General features: G+C 39.5%; 2 protein-coding genes across 2 annotated transcripts in view; one reads left to right on the forward strand and one right to left on the reverse strand.

Annotated features, from left to right (window-relative positions):
* The window catches only part of LOC128697451 (hemocytin-like), a gene marked incomplete in the record, with an annotated part of 289,908 nt that overhangs the window by 244,881 nt on the left and 24,508 nt on the right, over positions 1-20,519 (reverse strand).
* The window catches only part of LOC128697450 (uncharacterized), a 60,238-nt gene that overhangs the window by 33,629 nt on the left and 6,090 nt on the right, over positions 1-20,519 (forward strand). Inside the window, exons 2-5 of the mRNA XM_053789125.2 lie at positions 7,136-7,201; positions 7,703-7,851; positions 12,493-12,645; positions 17,403-17,617. Of these exons, the coding sequence (XP_053645100.1) occupies positions 7,136-7,201; positions 7,703-7,851; positions 12,493-12,645; positions 17,403-17,617 (583 nt within the window). The remainder of the gene's footprint in view (positions 1-7,135; positions 7,202-7,702; positions 7,852-12,492; positions 12,646-17,402; positions 17,618-20,519) is intronic.

The following is a 20,519-nucleotide window of genomic DNA, read 5'->3' on the forward strand; positions in this document are numbered from 1 at the left end:
ATACTCTCTCCCTCCAATCTGATATCCAATCTTTCATCACCTAATATTTTTGTTATCCTCATAACCTTACTCTTTCCTGTATTCACTTTTAATTTTCTTCTTTTGCACACCCTACCAAATTCATTCACCAATCTCTGCAACTTCTCTTCAGAATCTCCCAAGAGCACAGTGTCATCAGCAAAGAGCAACTGTGACAACTCCCACTTTATGTGTGATTCTTTATCTTTTAACTCCACGCCTCTTGTCAAGACCCTCGCATTTACTTCTCTTACAACCCCATCTATAAATATATTAAACAACCACGGTGACATCACACATCCTTGTCTAAGGCCTACTTTTACTGGGAAATAATTTCCCTCTTTCCTATGTACTCTAACTTGAGCCTCACTATCCTCGTAAAAACTCTTCACTGCTTTCAGTAACCTACCTCCTACACCATACACCTGCAACATCTGCCACATTGCCCCCCTATCCACCCTGTCATACGCCTTTTCCAAATCCATAAATGCCACAAAGACCTCTTTAGCCTTATCTAAATACTGTTCACTTATATGTTTCACTGTAAACACCTGGTCCACACACCCCCTACCTTTCCTAAAGCCTCCTTGTTCATCTGCTATCCTATTCTCAGTCTTACTTTTAATTCTTTCAATAATAACTCGACCATACACTTTACCAGGTATACTCAACAGACTTATCCCCCTATAATTTTTGCACTCTCTTTTGTCCCCTTTGCCTTTATACAAAGGAACTATGCATGCTCTCTGCCAATCCCTAGGTACCTCACCCTCTTCCATACAATTATTAAATAATTGCACCAACCACTCCAAAACTATATCCCCACCTGCTTTTAACATTTCTATCTTTATCCCATCAATCCCGGCTGCCTTACCCCCTTTCATTTTACCTACTGCCTCACGAACTTCCCTCACACTCACAACTGGCTCTTCCTCACTCCTACAAGATGTTATTCCTCCTTGCCCTATACACGAAATCACAGCTTCCCTATCTTCATCAACATTTAACAATTCCTCAAAATATTCCCTCCATCTTCCCAATACCTCTAACTCTCCATTTAATAACTCTCCTCTCCTATTTTTAACTGACAAATCCATTTGTTCTCTAGGCTTTCTTAACTTGTTAATCTCACTCCAAAACTTTTTCTTATTTTCAACAAAATTTGTTGATAACATCTCACCCACTCTCTCATTTGCTCTCTTTTTACATTGCTTCACCACTCTCTTAACCTCTCTCTTTTTCTCCATATACTCTTCCCTCCTTGCATCACTTCTACTTTGTAAAAACTTCTCATATGCTAACTTTTTCTCCCTTACTACTCTCTTTACATCATCATTCCACCAATCGCTCCTCTTCCCTCCTGCACCCACTTTCCTGTAACCACAAATTTCTGCTGAACACTCTAACACTACATTTTTAAACCTACCCCATACCTCTTCGACCCCATTGCCTATGCTCTCATTAGCCCATCTATCCTCCAATAGCTGTTTATATCTTACCCTAACTGCCTCCTCTTTTAGTTTATAAACCTTCACCTCTCTCTTCCCTGATGCTTCTATTCTCCTTGTATCCCATCTACCTTTTACTCTCAGTGTAGCTACAACTAGAAAGTGATCTGATATATCTGTGGCCCCTCTATAAACATGTACATCCTGAAGTCTACTCAACAGTCTTTTATCTACCAATACATAATCCAACAAACTACTGTCATTTCGCCCTACATCATATCTTGTATACTTATTTATCCTCCTTTTCTTAAAATATGTATTACCTATAACTAAACCCCTTTCTATACAAAGTTCAATCAAAGGGCTCCCATTATCATTTACACCTGGCACCCCAAACTTACCTACCACACCCTCTCTAAAAGTTTCTCCTACTTTAGCATTCAGGTCCCCTACCACAATTACTCTCTCACTTGGTTCAAAGGCTCCTATACATTCACTTAACATCTCCCAAAATCTCTCTCTCTCTCTCTGCATTCCTCTCTTCTCCAGGTGCATACACGCTTATTATGACCCACTTCTCGCATCCAACCTATACTTTAATCCACATAATTCTTGCATTTACACATTCATATTCTCTTTTCTCCTTCCATAACTGATCATTCAACATTACTGCTACCCCTTCCTTTGCTCTAACTCTCTCAGAGACTCCAGATTTAATCCCATTTATTTCCCCCCACCGAAACTCCCCTACCCCCTTCAGCTTTGTTTCGCTTAGGGCCAGGACATCCAACTTCTTTTCATTCATAACATCAGCAATCATATACATAAATATATATATATATATATATATATATATATATATATATATATATATATATATATATATATATATATATATATATATATATATATATATATATATATATATATATATTGTAGTAGGTTAGTAGACAGCAACCACCCAGGGAGGTACTACCGTCCTGCCAAGTGAGTCTAAAACGAAAGCCTGTAATTGTTTTACATGATGGTAGGATTGCTGGTGTCTTTTGTCTGTCTCATAAATATGCAAGATTACAGGCATGTCTTGCTACTTCTACTTACACTTAGGTCACACTACACATTCATGTACACGTTTATTTATACACACTCATCTGAGTTTTCTTTGATTTTATCTTAATAGTTCTTGGTCTTATTACTTTTCCTTTTATATCCATGGGGAAGTGGAATAAGAATATTTCCTCCGTAAGCCATGCGTGTTGTAAAAGTCAACTAAAATGCCGGGAACAATGGGCTAGTAACCCCTTTTCCTGTAAAGATTACTAAAAAGAATAAGAAGAAAATTGTCAAAGTGGGAAGTCTGAATGTGCGTGGATGTTGTGCAAATGATAAGAAAGAGATGATTGTGGATGTTATGAATGAGAAGAAACTGGATGTCCTGGCTTTAAGTGAAACAAAGCTGAAGGGGGTGGGAGAGTTTCAATGGAGAGGAATAAATGGGATTAGGTCAGGGGTTTCAAATAGAGTTAGAGCTAAAGAAGGAGTAGCAATAATGTTGAAGGATAAGCTATGGCAGGAAAAGAGGGACTACAAATGTATAAATTCAAGGATCATGTGGAGTAAAATAAAGATTGGATGTGAAAAGTGGGTTATAGTAAGCGTGTATGCACCTGGAGAAGAGAAAAGTGTAGAGGAGAGAGAGAAATTCTGGGAAATGTTGAGTGAATGCGTGGGGAGTTTTGAATCAAGTGTGAGAGTAATGGTGGTTGGGAATTTCAATGCTAAAGTGGGTAAAAATGTTATGGAGGGAGTAGTAGGTAAATTTGGGGTGCCAGGGGTAAATGTAAATGGGGAGCCTTTAATTGAGCTATGTGTAGAAAGAAATTTGGTAATAAGTAATACATATTTTATGAAAAAGAGGATAAATAAATATACAAGGTATGATGTAGCACGTAATGAAAGTAGTTTGTTAGATTATGTATTGGTGGATAAAAGGTTGATGGGTAGGCTCCAGGATGTACATGTTTATAGAGGGGCAACTGATATATCGGATCATTATTTAGTTGTAGCTACAGTTAGAGTAAGAGGTAGATGGGAAAAGAGGAAGGTGGCAACAACAAGTAAGAGGGAGGTGAAAGTGTATAAACTAAGGGAGGAGGAAGTTCGGGAGAGATACAAGCGACTATTGGCAGAAAAGTGGGCTAGTGCAAAGATGAGTAGGGGGGGGGTTGAGGAGGGTTGGAATAGTTTTAAAAATGCAGTATTAGAATGTGGGGCAGAAGTTTGTGGTTATAGGAGGGTGGGGGCAGGAGGAAAGAGGAGTGATTGGTGGAATGATGAAGTAAAGGGTGTGATAAAAGAGAAAAAGGTAGCTTATGAGAGGTTTTTACAAAGCAGAAGTGTTATAAGAAGAGCAGAGTATATGGAGAGTAAAAGAAAGGTGAAGAGAGTGGTGAGAGAGTGCAAAAGGAGAGCAGATGATAGAGTGGGAGAGGCACTGTCAAGAAATTTTAATGAAAATAAGAAAAAAAATTTTGGAGTGAGTTAAACAAGTTAAGAAAGCCTAGGGAAAGTATGGATTTGTCAGTTAAAAACAGAGTAGGGGAGTTAGTAGATGGGGAGAGGGAGGTATTAGGTAGATGGCGAGAATATTTTGAGGAACTTTTAAATGTTGAGGAAGAAAGGGAGGCGGTAATTTCATGCACTGGCCAGGGAGGTATACCATCTTTTAGGAGTGAAGAAGAGCAGAATGTAAGTGTGGTGGAGGTACGTGAGGCATTACGTAGAATGAAAGGGGGTAAAGCAGCTGGAACTGATGGGATCATGACAGAAATGTTAAAAGCAGGGGGGGATATAGTGTTGGAGTGGTTGGTACTTTTGTTTAATAAATGTATGAAAGAGGGGAAGGTACCTAGGGATTGGCGGAGAGCATGTATAGTCCCTTTATATAAAGGGAAAGGGGACAAAAGAGATTGTAAAAATTATAGAGGAATAAGTTTACTGAGTATACCAGGAAAAGTATACAGTAGGGTTATAATTGAAAGAATTAGAGGTAAGACAGAATGTAGGATTGCGGATGAGCAGGGAGGCTTCAGAGTGGGTAGGGGATGTGTAGATCAAGTGTTTACATTGAAGCATATATGTGAACAGTATTTAGATAAAGGTAGGGAAGTTTTTATTGCATTTATGGATTTAGAAAAGGCATATGATAGAGTGGATAGAGGAGCAATGTGGCAGATGTTGCAAGTATATGGAATAGGTGGTAAGTTACTAAATGCTGTAAAGAGTTTTTATGAGGATAGTGAGGCTCAGGTTAGGGTGTGTAGAAGAGAGGGAGACTACTTCCCGGTAAAAGTAGGTCTTAGACAGGGATGTGTAATGTCACCATGGTTGTTTAATATATTTATAGATGGGGTTGTAAAAGAAGTAAATGCTAGGGTGTTCGGGAGAGGGGTGGGATTAAATTATGAGGAATCAAATTCAAAATGGGAATTGACACAGTTACTTTTTGCTGATGATACTGTGCTTATGGGAGATTCTAAAGAAAAATTACAAAGGCTAGTGGATGAGTTTGAGAATGTGTGTAAAGGTAGAAAGTTGAAAGTGAACATAGAAAAGAGTAAGGTGATGAGGGTATCAAATGATTTAGATAAAGAAAAATTGGATATCAAATTGGGGAGGAGGAGTATGGAAGAAGTGAATGTTTTCAGATACTTGGGAGTTGACGTGTCGGCGGATGGATTTATGAAGGATGAGGTTAATCATAGAATTGATGAGGGAAAAAAGGTGAGTGGTGCGTTAAGGTATATGTGGAGTCAAAAAACGTTATCTATGGAGGCAAAGAAGGGAATGTATAAAAGTATAGCAGTACCAACACTCTTATATGGATGTGAAGCTTGGGTGGTAAATGCAGCAGCAAGGAGACGGTTGGAGGCAGTGGAGATGTCCTAAGGGCAATGTGTGGTGTAAATATTATGCAGAAAATTCGAGTGTGGAAATTAGGAGAAGGTGTGGAGTTAATAAAAGCATTAGTCAGAGGGCAGAAGAGGGGTTGTTGAGGTGGTTTGGTCATTTAGAGAGAATGGATCAAAGTAGAATGACATGGAAAGCATATAAATCTATAGGGGAAGGAAGGAGTGGTAGGGGTCGTCCTCGAAAGGGTTGGAAAGAGGGGTAAAGGAGGTTTTGTGGGCGAGGGGCTTGGATTTCCAGCAAGTGTGCATGAGCGTGTTAGATAGGAGTGAATGGAGACGAATGATACTTGGGACCTGACGATCTGTTGGAGTGTGAGCAGGGTAATATTTAGTGAAGGGATTCAGGGAAACCGGTTATTTTCATATAGTCGGACTTGAGTCCTGGAAATGGGAAGTACAATGCCTGCACTTTAAAGGAGGGGTTTGGGATATTGGCAGTTTGGAGGGATATGTTGTGTATCTTTATACGTATATGCTTCTAAACTGTTGTATTCTGAGCACCTCTGCAAAAGCAGTGATAATGTGTGAGTGTGGTGAAAGTGTTGAATGATGATGAATGTATTTTCTTTTTGGGGATTTTCTTTCTTTTTTGGGTCACCCTGCCTCGGTGGGAGACGGCCGACTTGTTGAAAAAATATATATATATATATATATATATATATATATATATATATATATATATATATATATATATATATATATATACATATGTGTGTGTGTGTGTGTGTGTGTGTGTGTGTGTGTGTGTGTGTGTGTGTGTGTGTGTGTGTGTGTGTGTGTGTTTGTGTGTGTGTGTGTGTCAGGAAGTGGAATAGCCTGGGTAGTGATGTAGTGGAGGCAGGATCCATACATAGCTTTAAGAAGAGGTATGATAAAGCTCACGGAGCGGAAAGAGTGACCGGGTAGCGGCCAGGTGAAGAAGCGGGGCCAGGAGCTGTGAATCGACCCCCGCAACCACAACTAGGTGAATACACACACACACACACGAATGCCATGATTCCTCAGATGCTTTTTCTCATAAAGTGGTAGATGGTTTAAATACAATCATAAAAAAAGTGTCAAATTTACTGCGAATTTTAAAAACTTATATGAGAAATATATAACCAAAGACGGACTAACATGAGCAAAAGTTGTATTGCTGTAGCCTCTGTGGAGGTTCCTTGAGGCAGGTCTCTTGATCTAGGGAATTAAACCTGACCTCCCGTCCCTGGAATCGAACCTGATTACCTCCTATTCCCCAGGAGCTGTATGACTCATAAGAATAAAGGAACACTGCAGTAGGCCTATTCGCCGCCCATGCTAGGCAAGTCCACATCATACTTAACCTAAACCTACTCATGTATTCATCCAACCTATATTTAAAGCTACCCAAAATTCTTGCCCCACTGACGCTACCTGAGAATTTGTTTCACTCATCTACAGCTCTACTGATAAACCTATACTTCCTTATATCATTGAACTGTCTAAATTTGTTCGAATTTAACTGGTTGTTGCGAGTCCTGTCCCGGTTATATACTTTCATCACGTTATTGATACGCCTTTTATTCTTTCAAGTCTAGCGCTTCCACCCACCATATAAATGTAATAATAATCAAATTTATCCCTGTAACTACAATTAGATAATTATATTTATTAATCACTAACAGAGAAGTATGAACAAAGAGTATGATAAAGATAACAATAATTGTTTGTTAACAGTTGTGGAGGGAGAGGGTGGTCGGGACGGTCGAGTGTTCCCCTACCTGGCTCACTACCTCGTTACAGGTAAGTTTTCCACTATAGTTCTATGTCATCGCTTTCAATGTTAAAATATAAAACGGCACATTACAGTTTGAATGGCTAATATTAATAATTATTGTTTTACCAGAAATTATGAATGCACGTGAGCAAACACTAGGATATTACAACAAAAACACTTGGCATGTATCTATTTTATCAACTTGTTGGTATCCATTACTAAGGTTTATACCAGTTATGCTTACATTATGTGGAACATTGATTATACATCATAAAGCACTTAAAATGCTACAAATTCGTAATAACATATATGATGTATGAATTGTTTTAAATATAAGGCCGCTGCTTCCTTTCTCAGTACATTATCAAATGCTGTGATTGTCAGAACGCTTGTGACTTGACCTGACCTTAGCTTTAACCGCCTGACCTTGGCAGTTTCCTACCTCTTCATTTGACTTAATTTCTGGATTACTCTGCATTATGGGTTGTGAGTGGCACCACAGTGAAGTGACTTGTGTTACCGTGCAGGTGACATGTTATACCCTGCACACGAGGGAGAGGTGATGGTGAGTCGACTCCTGCACGAACTCACCAAGCTAGATCTTGTTGACGACCTGCTACATGCCCGACCCCTTGCTCTCACTGCCTGTGTGCCCAAGACCCTTCACCGGACCTCGGTGAGTACCTGTCACCATCACTCATATCTGCTGTTGCACCTCACAACCATACCGTTCACCCGTCATCACTCATACCTGCTGCTGCACCTCACGACCACATTGTTCACCCGTCATCACTCATACCTGCTGCTGCACCTCACAACCACATCGTTCGCTAGTCACCATCACTCATACCTGCTGCTGCACCTCACAACCACACCGTTCACCCATCACCATCACTCATACATGCTGCTGCACCTCACAACCACACCGTTCACCCGTCACCATCACTCATGCCTGCTTCTGCACCTCACAACCACACCGTTCACCCGTCACCATCACTCATACCTGCTGCTGCACCTCATGACCACATCGTTCACCCGTCACCATCACTCATACCTGCTACTGCACCTCACAACCACACCGTTCACCCATCACCATCACTCATACCTGCTGCTGCACCTCACAACCACACCGTTCACCCATCACCATCACTCATACCTGCTGCTGCACCTCACAACCACACCGTTCACCCGTCACCATCACTCATGCCTGCTGTTGCACCTCACAACCACACCGTTCACCCGTCACCATCACTCATACCTGCTGCTGCACCTCATGACACTCGTTCATCACCATCAGCATACCTGCTGCTGCACCTCACAACCACACCGTTCACCCGTCACCATCACTCATACCTGCTGCTGCAGCACCTCATGACCACATCGTTCACCCGTCACCATCACTCATACCTGCTGCTGCAGCACCTCATGACCACATCGTTCACCCGTCACCATCACTCATGCCTGCTGTTGCACCTCACAACCACACCGTTCACCCATCACCATCACTCATACCTGCTGCTGCACCTCACAACCACACCGTTCACCCGTCACCATCACTCATGCCTGCTGTTGCACCTCACAACCACACCGTCCACCCATCACCATCACTCATACCTGCTGTTGCACCTCACAACCACACCGTCCACCCATCACCATCACTCATACCTACTGCTTTACCTCACAACCATCATAAGTCGTCACCATCACTCATCCAGCCACAACACAAAGGAGAAAGTGTTAGGTAGCCTTGTAACATTTAATTACCCAGACACTAGAACACCAATAATTATATCAGTAATATTTTAACCATTCTTATGTGTCAGAAGTTTTTATCATATACCTTCTTATATATTATTATTTGACAAATTATAAAATAATCTTCATTCCTGTTCATATATTTTTTATAGTAATCGAAAGTCAGTCTCTTGTAGAATTATATATCTGAACTTAGTAATATATATATGTATATATATATATATATATATATATATATATATATATATATATATATATATATATATATATATATATATATATATATATATATATATATATTAGGAGTCTGTGGAGACAAAGAACTTTGTCCTTGGAGGCAAGGAGGGGAATGTATGAGAGTATAGTTTTACCAACGCTCTTATATGGGTGTGAAGCATGGGTGATGAATGTTGCAGCGAGGAGAAGGCTGGAGGCAGTGGAGATGTCATGTCTGAGGGCAATGTGTGGTGTGAATATAATGCAGAGAATTCGTAGTTTGGAAGTTAGGAGGAGGTGCGGGATTACCAAAACTGTTGTCCAGAGGGCTGAGGAAGGGTTGTTGAGGTGGTTCGGACATGTAGAGAGAATGGAGCGAAACAGAGTGACTTCAAGAGTGTATCAGTCTGTAGTGGAAGGAAGGCGGGGTAGGGGTCAGCCTAGGAAAGGTTGGAGGGAGGGAGTAAGGAGGTTTTGTGTGCGAGGGGCTTGGACTTCCAGCAGGCGTGCGTGAGCGTGTTTGATAGGAGTGAATGGAGACAAATGGTTTTTAATACTTGACGTGCTGTTGGAGTGTGAGCAAAGTAACATTTATGAAGGGGTTCAGGGAAACCGGCAGGCCGGACTTGAGTCCTGGAGATGGGAAGTACAGTGTCTGCACTCTGAAGGAGGGGTGTTAATGTTGCAGTTTAAAAACTGTAGTGTAAAGCACCCTTCTGGCAAGACAGTGATGGAGTGAATGATGGTGAAAATTTTTCTTTTTCGGGCCACCCTGCCTTGGTGGGAATCGGCCAGTGTGATATACATATATATATATATATATATATATATATATATATATATATATATATATATATATATATATATATATGTATATATATATATATATATATATATATATATATGTGTGTGTGTGTGTGTGTGTGTCGTGCCCAATAGGTAAAATTGGTCAATTAGCAAGAACTCATTTAAAATTAAATCCTTTCTAAAATATATCTTTTTCATTTATGTTAATGTAAAAAATAATAATTTTGTACCAAAAGAACATTAGAAAACTTACCTAACCTTATTATAACTAGCGCAATATAATTTAGCATAATCCAACTAAATATATTTTAGATGAGTTTACAAAAAATTAATAAACAAACACAATGAAATATTTTTTTAGTTAAGTTCAGAATGATTTTTGCGAAATTATTTCATACACAAATTTTCGTTTGCCTTATTCGGCAAGAAGAGCGTTGCTATTTAAGCCAAAATCGTAAGTTTTACCTATTCGGCACGAAGTATATATATGATCATTTCCAGTACTAGCTTCTACCTTTCTTCGTCTCTCTCTGGTAGGGAAAAAAATACCTTCTAAAGTATCGGCTCATGCTTGTGTTGTCTTCTTGACTGTATCTCATTAATCCCTGATGTTTCCTCTCCATGATCACTCATAGGTCACTACTACACTCCTTTTTTTTAGCCTAATTTCAATTTTTAAAAGGGGTGGATCGATAAGCCAGTGGAAGGTCTCTACCAGATGACCATAAACTACAGTGGCGGGTCATCACATGACTAGGATCTTAATCAGGAAGCACTTGTCATGTTACCTGACGAATTTTACCTAATCTAACCAGTAGTGTTGGGTGTTCTTCCATCTTGGTGTGTATCACACTCACCGTCACTGCACACTAACGTGTCGTTACACCCATTAAATACATTACATACACATCTTCCACTCTCCGTTAAACCCTTATTTCCTCATATCTTGTAGTAAGTAGAACTCTTTAAACATAGTATTTTCATTTTGCAAACAGCCTGAATGTTTTAAAAATCAGAAAACAAATGCTAGTCTCCCGCAAAACGATGTTATAATTTTGTAATAAATTTTCCGCGAGTACTTCAAAGTGGATATAGAGCAGAGATTCGTGGCTCTTTGGTAGCGTCTTCGGTTCGCAACCAAAGGACATGGTTGTCTCAGGCAAATCGATACATGTCAAGAAGACTTTCTGTACTTATTGACAGTCTTCACCTAGCAGTAAATAGTTACCTGGGTGTTAATGGAATGTTGTGGATATCTTCCTGGATGGGGGTCGTGATAACGGGCTTTGTTTTGTGCTGAGGTAAGATGCCATAACCACTGTCTCCTTGATTTCTTCCCTTATTCGCTTTATATTTAACACTTCAAGTTCATACAAATTAAATATGACTCATAACAAGACATAAATTGTGAAAGAGAGATGAACGACGTTTCTGTCCTGTATGCACTGAGAAACTGTCCAGTTTCATTTTCATTTTCTGGATTTGTCAGTCGTCTCAGGCACAATATTGTGACTTTTGTTCAACATAAGACTGTTACCATGCATATAATTACATTCTCATATCTGTACAGATATTGCAGTCTTCTTGACACGAGTGATAATTGAGTCGGGTCTTGTGATGATTGACTTAAGAAATCGTAATGACACAATTGCAAATAAACCATACCCCCGGCCGGGATTGAACCCGCGGTCATAGAGTCTCAAAACTCCAGCCCGTCTTCTTAGTTTAACAGTCGCTGCTGTCATGAACTACCATGGAACTATTGCCAGTAACACTTCACATGCCTTGTTAGACGAACAGTTTTCCCGCGGCACCACCATTGTGCCAGAAACAGTGAACAGGTCATCTTATGATAAAGACCAGTTGTCAGGTGATTTGCTCTAACAAATAAACAAACAACCCACATTGGTCTTATTATTGTCCGTTGAACTCCTGATAACGAGACAATGAATTTAGTAAATAAATATACAATACTAATTCAATATTACCTTATTACATTTGTATATTAAATAGTTAATGCTTTGTCCTCTGATTAGTTTTCGTTGTTGTACGGAATACTAGAACAACGTTACACTAGGCTCCATGCCTCAGCTTATATATGTATCATTTGCTAGAGCGTACCGGGGATAATAAACGCTTATTATCCACGTGTCATCTACTCTTCTTACTGGCATATTGTATCAGTGCATAACACATAAAATATAATAATCTTTATTTGTTAACTACATATAATTCTACGGACACATTCTGGTGATGAGGGCTCCAGAGGTATATAATGGGTACAGAGTTTGGATAACTGAACACGTTACAACGGCAGTGAACTAGATACATGTTTAAATCTGGTCACAATTATAATGAGTTATTTATGCACACATGAATTAGGTGACACACGCAAAAAAAGTGGTAATGCTTTTAACTGGCTCCACTGAACATATCTGGTAAATTATACATATTGTAAATCTGTCTTTGTGGTGTGTTAATGTGAGACTCTGGTATTGGTGATTAGTGTTTACTGTATGTTAATGTATGTGGTTGACAGAGTGGAGGTGGAAGGTTGACAGTGGTGGGTGACGGTCACACTCTGAAGATCAACACTCGTCGTAGTCCCAGACTATCTCTCAGCAGCCTCCTCACTCATCTCCTCCCCGCCCACACGCCCACTTCCACCGTTTATCGCCCACCATCTAATAAGGTAAGGTGCTAATAAGGTGAGATATCTTGCATCATGATGGGGAGCTGTGCTCAAAACACGGAGCAGATACAAATATTGCCATGTTTACCAAAGTTATTATGACAGCAAGACTTGTCAACACTAGCACGTCTTCTTGGCCTCATTCATTTTAAAATCCAGTAAACCCTCTTATAAAGCTACACAACATAGTGAAGTTTTTTGTAAAAAAATATATATATATTAAAAAAAAGCGCATAAAAAATGAATAGCGTGTATAATCGAAGCTTCTTTTTACGCTAAGCAATTTTGGATGTGTTTATTCAGTGGTATTAAAAAAAAAACTGTTATGTAGCCTTATAAGTGTTTACTGTGGGTAACATTACTTATAAGTGTTTACTGTGGGTAACATTACTTATAAGTGTTTACTGTGGGTAACATTACTTATAAGTGTTTACTGTGGGTAACATTAAAGTTGAACCTAAACTGCGAGGGTTTGTTAATAAAATCGTTGCAAATTAGAAAAAATGCCTAAAGCTCATGCTGTCAGCCCTTTAATTAAGGGAGTTAACTCAGATGGTGTCTTGATTTAAGACTCCTCTAGGGAGGTTCCTTGATGTTGGTGAGGGGCTCTTGCTCTAGGGAATTGGATCTGTGCTCCAGTTCCCTGAATTAACTCTGAATACCTTCCATCCCCCCCAGGCGCTGTATAATCCTACGGGTTTAGCGCTCCCCATGATTATAATAATAATCTTGATCCAAGAAATTAGAGGTATTACCTTCTTCAGATATAGGTTGATTAGCTCTCGTTCTCATGTTTATCGCTTCTCTATGACTACACTCGATCATTCAGAGAGAATGTGACTATGTATCAAGCGCAAATTATTATTATTATTATTACATTCATGGGCAGGTGCTAAACCCATAGGAGTCTTACCTCGCCTGGGAAATGAGGTTCGCTCTGAGGGAGAGGTCAAGTCCAATTCCTTGGATCAAGAGCCACTCAGTGGCATCAAGGAACCTCCCTGGTGGGACATGTAGTAAATACCTTCATTTAAAAAGGTTATCTGATTACTGGTGTAACTGTTGGTATGTATTCAATCTTCTGTCATTAGTCTTCTCTGTCATTGGATCAAACCTGATAACCTTCCATTTTCCTGACGCTATATGACTTACGAGTTTAACACTTCGACATGAATATAATTATAATTTCTAGCTGAAATGCGGTTACGGTGATGTCGGTCTTAGAGACTCTTGCTAGGAGTACTGACAGTTCTACTGCGATCGTGGCTTCTACAAGTTGTCTTCTACACTTACTAAAATAACTAGACACAAAACTGTCATTTAAAAGAGACGCAGAAGCTTTGCTTGAAAATAACGTAATATATATATATATATATATATATATATATATATATATATATATATATATATATATATATATATATATATATATATATATATATATATATATATATATCAACAAAGTCGGCCGTCTCCCATCGAGGCAGGGTGACCAAAAAAAGAAAGAAAATCCCCAAAAAGAAAATACTTTCATCATCATTCATCACTTTCACCACACTCACACATTATCACTGCTTTTGCAGAGGTGCTCAGAATACAACAGCTTAGAAGCATATACGTGGGGATGAATTGGGATGAATTGTAAAGGACCTGCCTAGTATGGGCCAACAGGCCTGCTGCAGTGTTCCTCCTTTCTTATGTTCTTATGTTCTTATAAAGATACACAACATATCCCTCCAAACTGCCAATATCTCAAACCCCTCCTTTAAAGTGCAGGCATTGTACTTCCCATTTCCAGGACTCAAGTCCGACTATATGAAAATAACCGGTTTCCCTGAATCCCTTCACTAAATATTACCCTGCTCACACTCCAACAGATCGTCAGGTCCCAAGTATCATTCGTCTCCATTCACTCCTATCTAACACGCTCATGCACGCTTGCTGGAAATCCAAGCCCCTCGCCCACAAAACCTCCTTTACCCCCTCTTTCCAACCCTTTCGAGGACGACCCCTACCCCTCCTTCCTTCCCTTATAGATTTATATGCTTTCCATGTCATTCTACTTTGATCCATTCTCTCTAAATGACCAAACCACCTCAACAACCCCTCTTCTGCCCTCTGACTAATGCTTTTATTAACTCCACACCTTCTCCTAATTTCCACACTCCGAATTTTCTGCATAATATTTACACCACACATTGCCCTTAGACAGGACATCTCCACTGCCTCCAACCGTCTCCTCGCTGCTGCATTTACCACCCAAGCTTCACATCCATATAAGAGTGTTGGTACTACTATACTTTCATACATTCCCTTCTTTGCCTCCATAGATAACGTTTTTTGACTCCACATATACCTCAACGCACCACTCACCTTTTTTCCCTCATCAATTCTATGATTAACCTCATCCTTCATAAATCCATCCGCCGACACGTCAACTCCCAAGTATCTGAAAACATTCACTTCTTCCATACTCCTCCTCCCCAATTTGATATCCAATTTTTCTTTATCTAAATCATTTGATACCCTCATCACCTTACTCTTTTCTATGTTCACGTTCAACTTTCTACCTTTACACACATTCTCAAACTCATCTACTAACCTTTGCAATTTTTCTTTAGAATCTCCCATAAGCACAGTATCATCAGCAAAAAGTAACTGTGTCAATTCCCATTTTGAATTTGATTCCCCATAATTTAATCCCACCCCTCTCCCGAACAACCTAGCATTTACTTCTTTTACAACCCCATCTATAAATATATTAAACAACCATGGTGACATTACACATCCCTGTCTAAGACCTACTTTTACCGGGAAGTATTCTCCAACTCTTCTACACACCCTAACCTGAGCCTCACTATCCTCATAAAAGCTCTTTACAGCATTTAGTAACTTACCACCTATTCCATATACTTGCAACATCTGCCACATTGCTCCTCTATCCACTCTATCATCTGCCTTTTCTAAATCCATAAATGCAATAAAAACTTCCCTACCTTTATCTAAATACTGTTCACATATATGCTTCAATGTAAACACTTGATCTACACATCCCCTACCCACTCTGAAGCCTCCCTGCTCATCCACAATCCTACATTCTGTCTTACCTCTAATTCTTTCAATTATAACCCTACCGTATACTTTTCCTGGTATACTCAGTAAACTTATTCCTCTATAATTTTTACAATCTCTTTTGTCCCCTTTCCCTTTATATAAAGGGACTATACATGCTCTCCGCCAATCCCTAGGTACCTTCCCCTCTTTCATACATTTATTAAACAAAAGTACCAACCACTCCAACACTATATCCCCCCCTGCTTTTAACATTTCTGCCATGATCCCATCAGTTCCAGCTGCTTTACCCCCTTTCATTCTACGTAATGCCTCACGTACCTCCACCACACTTACATTCTGCTCTTCTTCACTCCTAAAAGATGGTATACCTCCCTGGCCAGTGCATGAAATTACCGCCTCCCTTTCTTCCTCAACATTTAAAAGTTCCTCAAAATATTCTCGCCATCTACCTAATACCTCCCTCTCCCCATCTACTAACTCCCCTACTCTGTTTTTAACTGACAAATCCATACTTTCCCTAGGCTTTCTTAACTTGTTTAACTCACTCCAAATTTTTTTCTTATTTTCATTAAAATTTCTTGACAGTGCCTGTCCCACTCTTTCATCTGCTCTCCTTTTGCAGTCTCTCACCACTCTCTTCACCTTTCTTTTACTCTCCATATACGCTGCTCTTCTTATAACACTTCTTTGTAAAAACCTCTCATAAGCTACCTTTTTCTCCTTTATCACACCCTTTACTTCATCATTCCATCATTCACTCTTCTTTCCTCCTGCCCCCACCCTCCTATAACCACAAACTTCTGCCCCACATTCTAATACTGCATTTTTAAAACTATTCCATCCCTCTTCAACCCCCCCACTACTCATCTTTGCACTAGCCCACCTTTCTGCCAATAGTCGCTTATATCTCGCCCGAACTTCCTCCTCCCTTAGTTTATACACTTTCACCTCCCTCTTACTTGTTTTTGCCACCTTCCTCTTTTCCCATCCACCTCTTACTCTAACTGTAGCTACAACTAAATAATGATCTGATATATCAGTTGCCCCTCTATAAACATGTACATCCTGGAGCCTACCCATCAACCTTTTATCCACCAATACATAATCTAACAAACTACTTTCATTACGTGCTACATCATACCTTGTATATTTATTTATCCTCTTTTTCATAAAATATGTATTACTTATTACCAAATTTCTTTCTACACATAGCTCAATTAAAGGCTCCCCATTTACATTTACTCCTGGCATCCCAAATTTACCTACTACTCCCTCTATAACATTTTTACCCACTTTAGCATTGAAATCCCCAACCACCATTACTCTCACACTTGATTCAAAACTCCCCACGCATTCACTCAACATTTCCCAGAATCTCTCTCTCTCCTCTACACTTCTCTCTTCTCCAGGTGCATACACGCTTCCTATAACCCACTTTTCACATCCAATCTTTATTTTACTCCACATAATCCTTGAATTTATACATTTGTAGTCCCTCTTTTCCTGCCATAGCTTATCCTTCAACATTATTGCTACTCCTTCTTTAGCTCTAACTCTATTTGAAACCCCTGACCTAATCCCATTTATTCCTCTCCATTGAAACTCTCCCACCCCCTTCAGCTTTGTTTCACTTAAAGCCAGGACATATATATATAAATAAGAGACATTTCCTTCTGCCGCAGGGAACAACGTTGGTGGTGGTGACATACACGGTGCAGCGGTCCACGGAGGTAAGGGTGCAAGGGCCAGCCTGGGTACTGAGAAGTGTGTTCCCAGAGGAGGTAGTACACAACACTGATGCAACCTACCCCCAGCTCGACTCCCACGTCACCCCTAACACCACTGTTCCAGAGCTCCTCAACACATTAGCCCTCACTGGATATCTTCCCACTCTCAGGTTAGTTGCTATCAAACGTAAGCAAATTTCCTAAATTTGTTTGCAACAGGTAAGTGAACTGTAGATATAAATCCAGATGTACTTCCGTAAACCCTCTTAGGGCCTTGTTCCTAGGCCTTTTGTGGATCCATTGCTCTTTCGCTACTATCCACAGGATGGATATAAGTTGTATAATGAACTAGCCGCTTCGGCGGCAAAATCTCTAATTTATTGATCATTAACTTGATCTTTCAGTACAAATTATGATAAATACTTTGTACTCTCAAATGGTTGTGAATTTATAATTTCATGAGTGGAAGACTAAATATTGTAGGTTCATAGTTTTTGGCTAGGCACAACTTCCTAAAGTTAGGGAATGTAAGCACGCTATCTGTAAAAAGTCACAGAAACCAGTTAGCCGGATGGGAAGTAGTTTGAAGGAGTGCAGTATTCTGTCGTGATGTTCATGCATTTCTAGAACTCTTAGGGTTGAGTGATGAAAGTTTTTCTTCGGATACCCAACACTAATGGGAAATTGCAGTGTTAAAAATTATATATTCAGTTTGACTACCATGAAAGAGAAAAAAATTAAATTGATATCACTTAGGAAGGTGATATGACGCTGTACATCCTCAAGAGCAGCAGTTACGAGTCTGATACATCACGAAAGTGCACGGAAACCTTCTCTTTCTTTGTGGCCAAAATTACATACTTGGGTTTTCCCTGAGGTACGTTTATTGTCTTCGCTGAGGATGAGGGTCCCCAGTCCAGTCATAGAGGTGGTACCTCCCTAATATATATATATATATATATATATATATATATATATATATATATATATATATATATATATATATATATATATATATATATATATATATATATATATATATATATATATATATATATATATATATATATATATATATATATATATATATATATATATTTCAACAAGTCGGTCGTCTCCCACCGAGGCAGGGTGACCCAAAAAAAGAAAATCCCCAAAAAGAAAATACTTTCATCATCATTCAACACTTTCACCACACTCACACATTATCACTGCTTTTGCAGAGGTGCTCAGAATACAACAGTTTAGAAGCATATACGTATAAAGATACACAACATATCCCTCCAAACTGCCAATATCCCAAACCCCTCCTTTAAAGTGCAGGCATTGTACTTCCCATTTCCAGGACTCAAGTCCGACTATAAGAAAATAACCGGTTTCCCTGAATCCCTTCACTAAATATTACCCTGCTCACACTCCAACAGATCGTCAGGTCCCAAGTATCATTCGTCTCCATTCACTCCTATCTAACACGCTCATGCACGCTTGCTGGAAGTCCAAGCCCCTCGCCCACAAAACCTCCTTTACCCCCTCTTTCCAACCCTTTCGAGGACGACCCCTACCCCTCTTTCCTTCCCCTATAGATTTATATGCTTTCCATGTCATTCTACTTTGATCCATTCTCTCTAAATGACCAAACCACCTCAACAACCCCTCTTCTGCCCTCTGACTAATGCTTTTATTAACTCCACACCTTCTCCTAATTTCCACACTCCGAATTTTCTGCATAATATTTACACCACACATTGCCCTTAGACAGGACATCTCCACTGCCTCCAACCGTCTCCTCGCTGCTGCATTTCCCACCCAAGCTTCACATCCATATAAGAGTGTTGGTACTACTATACTTTCATACATTCCCTTCTTTGCCTCCATAGATAACGTTTTTTGACCCCACATATACCTCAATGCACCACTCACCTTTTTTCCCTCATCAATTCTATGATTAACCTCATCCTTCATAAATCCATCCGCCGACACGTCAACTCCCAAGTATCTGAAAACATTCACTTCTTCCATACTCCTCCTCCCCAATTTGATATCCAATTTTTCTTTATCTAAATCATTTAATACCCTCATCACCTTACTCTTTTCTATGTTCACTTTCAACTTTCTACCTTTATACACATTCTCAAACTCATCTACTAACCTTTGCAATTTTTCTTTAGAATCTCCCATAAGCACAGTATCATCATTGGATTACCACTATTCATGACTTGTACAAATTTCCACGACATCTATCACTCTATCTTATGCGCTTTTTAAATCCATAAAATGCAATAGAAACTTCCCTACCTTTATCTAAATACTGTTCACATATATGCTTCAAGTAAACATGATCTACATCCCTACCCACTCTGAAACCTCTTGCTCATCCCAATTCTACATTCTGTTTTCCTCTAATTCTTTAATTATAACTCTAAATATCTTTTTTTGCTCATAAAATTATTCCTCTATAATTTTACAATCTCTTTTGTCCCCCTTTCCCCTTTTTATAAAAGGGGAACTTAAACCCCTCCCAAAAACCCCGGTACCTTCCCCCCTTTCTTTTATTAAAAAAGTAAAAATCCAACACCTTTCCCCCCCCGCCCAAAAAATTTCTGTCTGTCCCCCTCAGTTCCCGCTCTTTACCCCTTTCATTCTACGTAATGCCCCCAAAACTCCCCACATTTCATTCTTCTTCCCTCCCAAAAATGGTATCCTCCTGGCCCGTGCATAAAAAACCCCCCTTTCTTTCAACATTTAAAAATTCCTCAAAAAATTCCCATCACCCAAAACCTCCCTTCCCATCTACTCTCCCCCACTCTGTTTTTAATAAAAACCATACTTTCCTACTTTCTTCTTGTTTAACTCCTCAAAATTTTTTTTTTTCATTAAAATTTCTGGCAGTGCCTCTCCCTCTATCTCTGCTCTCCTTTTCCCCCTCTCACCCTCTCTTCACCTTTCTTTTTCTCTCCATTCTCTGCCTTTTTTAACACTTCTGTTTTTTAAAACCTCTCATTTCCCTTTTTCTTTTTATCACACCCTTTATTTCATCATTCCCAAAACCCCCTTTCCTCCTCCCCCCCCCTC

This window comes from Cherax quadricarinatus, chromosome 44, assembly GCF_038502225.1.
Source record: "Cherax quadricarinatus isolate ZL_2023a chromosome 44, ASM3850222v1, whole genome shotgun sequence".
NCBI classification, from domain to species: Eukaryota; Metazoa; Arthropoda; class Malacostraca; order Decapoda; family Parastacidae; genus Cherax; species Cherax quadricarinatus.